A 9,253-nucleotide genomic window follows, 5' to 3' on the forward strand; every position below is an offset into this window, starting at 1 on the left:
CTTCACAACTGTCCAGTTCCTCCTCAGCCCGTGTTCTTTGGTCCTGCACTGCACCATGGGTAATTGCTGTAATTTCACACACCTGTTGGCCTAGCATAATGAAGCTGCTAGCACAGTTAGCTCTGTTCTCTATCCAGTGCATTCCAGCCTGACTGAGTTGCCTTCTGACGGTCTGGAAGTCTCTGGGTTTTGCTGTAAATACCTGTAGCTGCCAATGTGACAATATTGAAGATATTTTGTCATGTGGAACCAAGGTAAATTAGCAAATATAGAAGTCCCTCCAACAAAAATAACTGTCAAGTCTATGTTTGAATATGGTTAGCATGTTTTGCTTTTCCATAGCTTGCAGTCAGCCCTCGGATGGGATGCCCAGCCACAAAGCAGTGAGTTCACTGGTGCTTCTGTCTTCTGTTCTGTCCATAAGTGAAATACTATGTAAGGGTCTGAAGAAACTGTGTTCATTCATGCAGACTGTAATGGATTCCTCCCTGATGTTGCCACAGAGGTCAACTCTTCTGATTTTGCCGTGCACAGTGTCTCAGCTGCTGTCTGCCTCTCGAGGCAGCGACAGAACCTTTACAATCTGCAACTGGGAACTCAACCAGGTATTTGCATTGGGCAACAATAGATTAATGTAAAGCACTTTGGGTTTCTCTGTAATGAAATGTGCTATATATGTATGAAATAAAATTGCCATTGCACATCTATAATGTCATGACAAGGGGCAAATTCCATCTGCTGATGAAGATCATGTGATATGATCGAAAGCTAGAGAACACCTATTAAATAGATCTTGAGGTGAGATTGGTTTGCCAACTGTGGTTTCCGGAACAACTTAAATACTTTAGCACTAATACAAATTAGTTTAGGACATGGACATGACTTGGGGCTTGTTCGTATTGACTTGGGTAGTGACGCGAGACTTCATAGCCAAGACTTGAGACTTGCTTGTGTGACCATTGGCCTTCTCCATGGGTGCTCTGTCCCAGAAAAACCCACGGAGGAGACCAAGCACCCATGTGCACCAGCGTCCACCCAGAATACACTGAGTTTGGATCAACAAACAAGTTGATCCAACCACTCTAAACTTTGTTAGAGTCAAAAGTTTTAGCTTAAATGTGACGGGCTAACGTTAGACTCACTGTGGCAGGTGAATTAATCAAGTGCACGGCTGCAAGAAGTAACCCTTTCCTAGTAAAGAAGTAACATCAGTGGTGAGTGAAAACTAAATCTGATGTTTAATATTTAGTAGCAGTGTGGGCCTAATGTGTTGCTGGTTAACTGACTGTATTTTATGCCATGCACTTGTAGTATAAATCGGCACCTATGCTTGTGACTTATGAGACAATGACTGCCCACAGGGTTCCTATGTGAGTCTCTAAAGGTCTATGGTGTGAATGTGAAAATGTCCAGACTAAAAGTTTTGATTTGGAGGGGCAGGGGGGGCGGGAAATATAGTAACATTCCACTATAAACATGACAATGGATGTTAAAAGGCCGTCAGAAAGTACGATTTTTGAAATGGTAAATTATGTATCGTTCGTGTGTTCTTGGATGTCGTTCAAAAACCTGGAAGTATACTGCCTTTTTCACTAGTAGGCATAAGTGTAGATGCAGGGGGCTCAAAACAATAGCTGTCTACTTTGCATCATTAGGGGGTTAAAGGCCCAGTAGGTAAGACTTATAAAACTAACTTTCTGTCATATTTGCTGAAACTGACCCTATGTTCCAGTAGAACTACATGAAGCAGGTAATAAAAAAAAATAACCTTACCTAGAATTTAAAACGTAGCGGGTCTTAAAATACACTTAACAGTTCAAACTCGTTATAGATGAGCCAGGTCTGCGCAGAATCGATCACCGGCAATTGCCGCTTAGATTTGTGTCCGACTTGATCCCAACTTGCTCTGATGTCATGCAACGATAACCTCATGAAATCAAGGCGGCCGCAGGTTTGAGACCCATGCAGTGCAGTTGCTAAGACCCAGGCGGACCCAGGGCATGCTGGGAAACGCCTGGCTCTCAGCTGATCTAACAGCTGATTGGTTCAGAATCGAAAACATGATGACGTATAAACTTTTTATTGTTTTTGAATCGGAGGGATTTTAACTATTTTTCTGATTTAAAGGCTTACTCTGTAAAGAACACATGTAGTGTGCCTGGTGGTTACATTTAGAAGAGCGAGACTAAAGTCTCAGAGAAACTAAATCTGTTGAGATTACAGATCATCTACAGTATGTTGTGTATTAACATCAACACCAGATCACATGTAGAGCATTTTAACAGCTACTGTCTTAATAAAAACAACTGGAGACTATCTACAAGCTGATACATGGATCTGATAACATTTTAATAAATCGGAATCCGACCTAACAGGATGTGAGTGTTTCTTTGACTTCCTGTTCAGCCTGAAGGCTGCTGGAATCGGCTCAAAACTGTCCGACTTCACCGTGGCTTTTTGTCACCGCCCGCGGCTGCTGCCGCCCGCTCTCGTCCACTTTACAGGCGAGGTTTGGGCTTTAGTAGAAAGGGGGGAGGGACTGAGGGACTGAGAAGTTGTCGATGTTCAAATTTTTTGACTAAGTCCTGGATCCTACCTACAGTACCTTTTTAAAGAACACAGCAGGAGCGTGAAAAATGATTGATTTAAAATAAATTTAAACTTTTTGAGCTTCTGGCTTTAACAAGGTCACGGTTAACAGATTTGTTCTTGAGCTGTACATGATTCCTCAAAAAAAAAAATCCCAAAAATGTGATGTTTTGAATATGCTGAACGTTTTGAACAGTACAGGAGAATAATACTTTCCTTTACATAAATAAAGACATTGGTACCATAAATTGTTGCATTAGAATGCAGGAAATTAAGAAGTTTAAGCTAAAAAATGTATGGAGGAGGACCCCCAGACCCTGCCATTATGTGTGTGTGTTAAAACAAAATCTATGCACTTGCTTGTAGGAACACATGGAATATGTTAAGTTGCCAAATTCTTGAATGGAATTTGGTCTGAGATAACCTGTTGTGCTTCCTGTCACTGCAGGTCTCTGTGGTGGGCATCATCCGAGGATCGGCTCCCTTTGTGACCAACATCCAGTACTCTGTGGATGACATGACTGGCCCACCTTTAAATGTGAAGCAGTGGGTTAACACGGAGGCCAGTAACATCAGCAGGAATCTAGAAATCATCTAAAGACTGTGCACTTTTTTGCTAAATAATAAAATTTCAAATTGTGTGTCTCACAGGACTGTGCTTCTCCTGGAACATATGTGAAGGTGACTGGAAGCCTACGCAGTTTGGATGTAAGCAACGCAAACAAAAGGTTTAGAGATGATGGGCTTTAAAGGGACGTGAACATTGATTTTTATTTATTTTATTTTGACTGTATGTGCCTCCCTGTTTTTTAAATGTTGATTAGGGTCAAAGGTCATTGCTGGCAATGGACATTCGTTGTATCAAGGACCTCAATGAGATCACGTCCCACATGTTGGAAGTGGTACAAGCACATATGCAGCTTTTTGGAAAGGTACACCAGCTCGTGGAAGGTTTCGAACATGTAAACCCTTGATTTTTGTGTAGAGCTCAACACACTGCAAACGAAGAAAACATGAAAAAAAACATTCAGGAAACCTCATCAACAACATTCTGCGTCGAGCTTAGCGTCGCCCACGACGATTGTTATTGGTTTAAAGTAGGGCTGTACCGAATTCCATTTTTTGACCTTTGGTGCTTTTTGACCGAAAAAGTGGCAGCGAGATGAAGCGACTGCTTTGTTAGTGCTTGTTTAATTTTTTACCTTCGTAATGTTAAAAACCTTTTTCACAGTAGCGTCACGGGACTCTCACGACTGACGAGTCTGATAGCCGGTTAACGTTACGTGATTGTCCACAGCAGCATCGTTTTTTGCGAGACTATGTCCCCTGGAAACAGTTTCCGTTGTGCTGGACTTTTTGTAGAGCGCTTCTCTATTTGCAGTGCTTTTTCTAAATGATGCGCATGTGTCAAGTCTATTATCTATCTATAAATCGGGATTTCTCTGGGCCTGTGGCCCCACACATGCGCAGTACAGGCATGTTTTGAACGGGCACTGCGCTAGTGTTTTCAAATGTGTTGTAAAATTGGTGAGGTTTCTTCATCTCTTTGTGTCGTGTCTATTTGCATGTGTTTTCTTAAAGGAATATTTCACCGTTGGAAAGCTGAATATATCTTTAAATTGGGTCATTTATGTAGTAGAAATGTGAAAAATGAAAAAGAAATTTAATTGGTGCCTTCTAGGCTGAGAAAAGCCAGAAAATGTGTTTTTGGCTTTATATGGATGAAAGACACCAAATCCCAGAATGCACCTGCTTTGCTGCTTTGAGTCCAATCCCAAGCCACGCCTACCGCTTGACAGACCGAGGCATTCAACTCCACTCAAGCGTGTTTTATTGTCATTTCAACTATTATATACGAAACAACGTTTCATCGTGACTCAAGTGGTGTTACACATTTAAAATATATAAAAACAACATATGAAACAGGCTACATTTAATGCACACACTTTATAGGCTCCGTAAAGTTCAGCTAACGCATACTAGCATTAGCGCTTGGTGGGCTGTAAACACAGAGTATAAACACAGCCGTGAATTAGCGTGGAATGTAGAATGGTCGGCATTTAACATTCACAAACTCCACCAGCAGTTAGCAATTAAATGGATACAAATCACATTTCTGCACCATTCCGTCTTAACACAGCCCACCTCTTTTACCCGGTGGCAGAGCATCTCTAGCTCGGAGGGCTAGCAGGCCTGGTAGCTGGACAGTCCGGTACACTATTCAGGCATGTTTCCACAACAACAAAAACACAGCAGTCTCTGAACTCGCGTTGGGAGTTTTGTTGAAGGTGGATATAGTCCAGTTTGTTGTTTTAATGAGCGGACACTTGCGAGCAGGATTGATGGGAAAGGTGGCCGGCTAGCGTTAGCTTTCCACCTAGCCGATGAGGATGTCCCCTAGTCAGTTAGCGGCATCGAGCCGCTGGTCTCTATGCAGGCGAAGCTTGCGTAGTGTGTCGAGTATTCCGTCTGTAATAACGTTTCCTGCATATTCTCCGATCTGTACCAATGTATCCCGGTGGTACACACGTGTGGTAGTTTGAATGCACATAATTGTTGTAAATGTTTGCTGCTGAAAGCAGAGAGCCTGTTTAGCGAAGCTTCAAGATGGCTGACAGTCGTTTTCATTCGGAATACCTCGGCCAGACTCGGCAGTCCAACCCCCTGTGGGCGGGTTGAAAACATGCGGAAGTAGCTCCTACTACTGGCTGTAGTCCTTTGGCTCTGGCCAAAAAAAATCCTCCGATGATGCAAAAATCGTCATTTTACGTCATCGGAAGATTTTTTTCCAGACCCCCGATGCAGAGATCACTCGTCTCGGGCACATGAGGGAGGGAAGCACGGTCATTCAGAAATACTACTGGGTTTCTACTGATACAAAGCTGAATGCTAAATCGGTGAAGTATCCCTTTAATTTTCAGTGCGTTGAGCTCTTAGGGCCACCGTATCCTTGAGTTAAGAGTTGCATTTCATAATTTCAGGTTCAGGTATTTAGTAAATGGCCTCAGCTGGCCTGATTTCGGTCTATGCCCTCTTAACACTAGTAATACTGCAAAAACCCATTTTTAGATTTTTCTCCGCCTGTTATGTTTATCCAGGCATTTGATGTGAATATGAATACCATTGTCATCGGCCATGGTGGCGGTGAACATCCTAAAGGCGTCTTGCCAAATGGTTTGTCCACCATCCAGGCTCAGGTAAGTGAAATGGGTTTAAAGGTTCAGTTCACCCATTGTGTTCCCCAATTTGTGTTTAGTGCAAGTCCTCATTTCCCTACTCTATATCGATGGCGCTCCATTTGCCAGATTGCTCCGGTGCTGCCGGAAATTCTGCCCAGATGTCCCTAATTTTCGGCCTGATGTCCGTCCCCTTCCTCTTCCTTTGTGTTGGTGTTCTAACCTCTGGTGGATTTATGAGGACTATGGTTAACTGCTCCTCAGATCTCTGAAATCCAGACAGCTAGCTAGACTAGCTGTCCAATCTGAGTTTTCTGTTGCACGACTAAAACAACTTTTGAACGTACACACGTTCCACCAAAACAAGTTCCTTCCTGAGGCTATGTTGCAGTGGCTCCGTCCGCCCAAGACGATTGTGATTGGTTTAAAGAAATGCCAAACCAGAGTACGTTTTTCTCCCATCCCAGAATGCAGTGGGGACTAGCCAGACCTTCCTCCACAGCGCTGTGGAGGAAGGTCTTGCAAGGCAAGACTACCATATCCCCAAATATCTACAACAGAGGTTCAGAGTGCAAAGGTAGCCCAACCCATCAAGTCATAATGGTGACATTTATTTAAGGGATTCTAGTTAAAATAAGGGGAAATCTTAATATCAAGAAAAAGTGAACCTTGTTATAGGTTTCTCGTAGAAATAGTATAGTATGTAGTTATAACAAGAAAATATGAATGATTTGTGCATTTAGTGAGATGCCATATGAACAACGGGGTTGGAAAGTGATTGATAGTTGATTTCCTGTCTAAGGTGATGCATGTGATCCAGAGTTTCTCTGTCAGCGATATTGGCATCGGGTTCAATGAACTGCAGTCCCAGCTCAACCACCTCAGCGTGGGAGACCTCAGGTACCTCTTGACCTCACTCATCTCTGGATAAAGGCACACTGGGTGATGATAGGCCACTTGCAATATTCAGACTAAAGCCTGGGTTATACTGGCACGCAACACCGTGGCGTGGGCTAGAAGACTGCATTGGGATCCCGCGGGACCTAATCCATATCAACAACGTTCCACTTCTGGGATTATACACATACCGTTGGATGTCAATTACCTTCCTCTTCCTTTGTGTTGGCGTTCTGACCTCTGGGGGATTTGTGAGGACTATGGTTAACTGCTCCTCAGATCTCTGCAGGGTAAATCCAGACAGCTAGCTAGACTATCTGTCCAATCTGAGTTTTCTGTTGCACGACTAAAACTACTTTTGAACGTACACATGTTCCACCAAAACAAGTTCCTTCACGCCGCCCAAGACGATTGTGATTGGTTTAAAGAAATGCCAATAAACCAGAGCACGTTTTTCTCCCATGACAGAATGCTTTGTGGACTAGCAAGACCCTCCTCCACAGCGCTTTGGAGGAAGGTCTGGCAATGCGAGACTACGTGGGTTTTAACAGGGGCTGTGGCTGTGAGCGGGCTGTCCAAAAATAAAGTGCTGTAACCGACTGCCGAACTGAGGTTTGCCTAGCTAAGTTTAATAAGAAAATCGGCAACGCACACGTTGCGTCCAGTTCAGCACCAGTCAAACACTAACACGCGGTGCGCGGTCACGGAAGGCTTGTATCATGTGGACATGCCGACAGTTTTGTTGTCATTACTTAGAATTACTCATGGGGGCGGCAGAAACTCATATATAGCTTTCAGAAAACAGTGCCGCACAGCGCTCTAACACTGGCCTCCAGTAGATGGCGCACACTGCGAGCACACTCTTTCCATGACGCCATTTTTTTTTTAGCTTTTACAAAGCGATCTCTGAGGTTTTTCCATACTCTCAAGCAAAATCATTCTACTGTTCCCAGTGCGGTGTCTCTCTCTGAACACACATTTAAGGCCGTTTGACTCCCTCCGCTCATATCACCCTACAGATGTTTGTAGAGGCGAAGCTGCTCGGTCGGTCTTCCCAGCCAACCATGTTGAAACGGAGCGGCACGACCACATGCCATGACCATTTTGCGGTGGCTTCGCGCTGGAAGTCACAGCCGCGGTGACGTCATTTTTAAGGCTCACACAGCTTGTCCCGGGAACACCACGGCGACCATCAACCTAGCTCTAGCCGTATCGCTCCACATACTGAACCCTTTATTATCTGATACTGATTGTCAAACAGACGCAACCTAAATCAGCAACCTGTCTCTCTTTCCGTACAGAGCGTCCCTGACATTTCTGATAAATGAAGGCCATGCCTTCTTTACCATTGATGAGCATCATTTCAAGTCAACAGAACATTAGCGGGCTAGCTGGAGGCATCACAGTCCTGGATCTGATCAGGATGTACCCACATTTTTGGAGTGACATACATATTTTTTTGGTTAAATTTAGTAAGTTTATAACTAGTGCTGTAGCTGATGGCTTTGTTTGTCTTGGTCTAAATATGTTATACCCTGTGGGATTACACAAACGGGGTTTATAGTGCATAGAATTACTGCCCTGATGTATTGCTCTGACTTCTTTATGCTGACCATATATATTTTTTTTCTAAGTTGTGTATGTGTGCTGAATTTGTCTGTACCCTGCAAATGTTATGTTTGCTGTATATAAAGGGACTGTGACTCATCAGAATCAATCAGAATACTTTATTGATCAGTTAAATTATTCATTTGCAGTTGCTCACAGTCAGTTTCAAGGTAAAATAAGAGTTGTCTGTAGCAGGTCTCATTTATATGAAGTAATTCTTAGTGTCTGTACATGTATTGTAGACATGCTAAGCCATATTGGCAGCTATGGATAATTCTCCATGTACATATCTTTCACAGATGACAAGGGAGTTACAATCCCTGGTGAAAACATTGTGAAACATGTAATTGACTGATCATACAGGTTTTGCAGCATTAGTAGACATTTGTAGTTGTTGTAGGTCTTAAAGGTGTGTGTGTGTGTGTGTGTGTGTGTGTGTGTGTGTGTGTGTGTGTGTGTGTGTGTGTGTGTGTGTGTGTGTGTGTGATAGAACTTCCTGTGGCATGAAATTAGCCTACCTGGCACTTCCCGTAAGAAAGAACCTCAAACAGCTGTAACAATGTACACAACTGTCATGTGAACTGTTTGCAGATAGTTTTTCTATCACAGTACACTAGTAGTAGTGTGCATCTTTTGTTATGCACTACTTACTACTACATTATAGAGTCATTTAAATTTAATTTTCACTTAATTTTTTAAGTGCATGCCAGATCATCTAAGAGCAACCAAAACTCCTTTTGGACAGTGAATTCTGGAGGGGCTGTGTTTGACAATTCTATGTAACCTTCTGAAACATGCAATCAAAAACTCAGGCCCACTTTAGGCTGTGATTGGCCAGGTGTGCAGAGGTGTGAAAGTAAGGCCATTTTGTTCTTCAAACAACCTACTTTATTAACCCTCTGAGGACGCAAGACGCAGCGGCGCATCCAAACAGTGTTTGACAAAACTCCTACTCAAAAAGCGAATAACATTTCAGACATTAA

General features: G+C 43.1%; 1 protein-coding gene across 2 annotated transcripts; it reads left to right on the forward strand.

Annotated features, from left to right (window-relative positions):
• On the forward strand, positions 1-8,379 carry LOC114568226 (replication protein A 32 kDa subunit). Of its 2 annotated transcripts, XM_028597692.1 has the most exons (9): positions 1-254; positions 343-383; positions 471-605; positions 3,038-3,151; positions 3,241-3,297; positions 3,414-3,521; positions 5,688-5,786; positions 6,568-6,665; positions 7,964-8,379. In XM_028597692.1, the coding sequence occupies exons 1-9, from the start codon at positions 242-244 to the stop codon at positions 8,043-8,045; spliced, it is 747 nt and encodes a 248-aa protein (XP_028453493.1). In that variant the 5' UTR covers positions 1-241; the 3' UTR covers positions 8,046-8,379. The 2 variants fall into 2 exon arrangements, with proteins under 2 accessions (XP_028453493.1, XP_028453496.1); XM_028597695.1 differs by lacking the exon at positions 5,688-5,786 and having other exon boundaries at positions 2-254.
• The last annotated feature ends 874 nt before the right edge of the window (positions 8,380-9,253 follow it).

Source organism: Perca flavescens, chromosome 14 (assembly GCF_004354835.1).
Source record: "Perca flavescens isolate YP-PL-M2 chromosome 14, PFLA_1.0, whole genome shotgun sequence".
NCBI classification, from domain to species: Eukaryota; Metazoa; Chordata; class Actinopteri; order Perciformes; family Percidae; genus Perca; species Perca flavescens.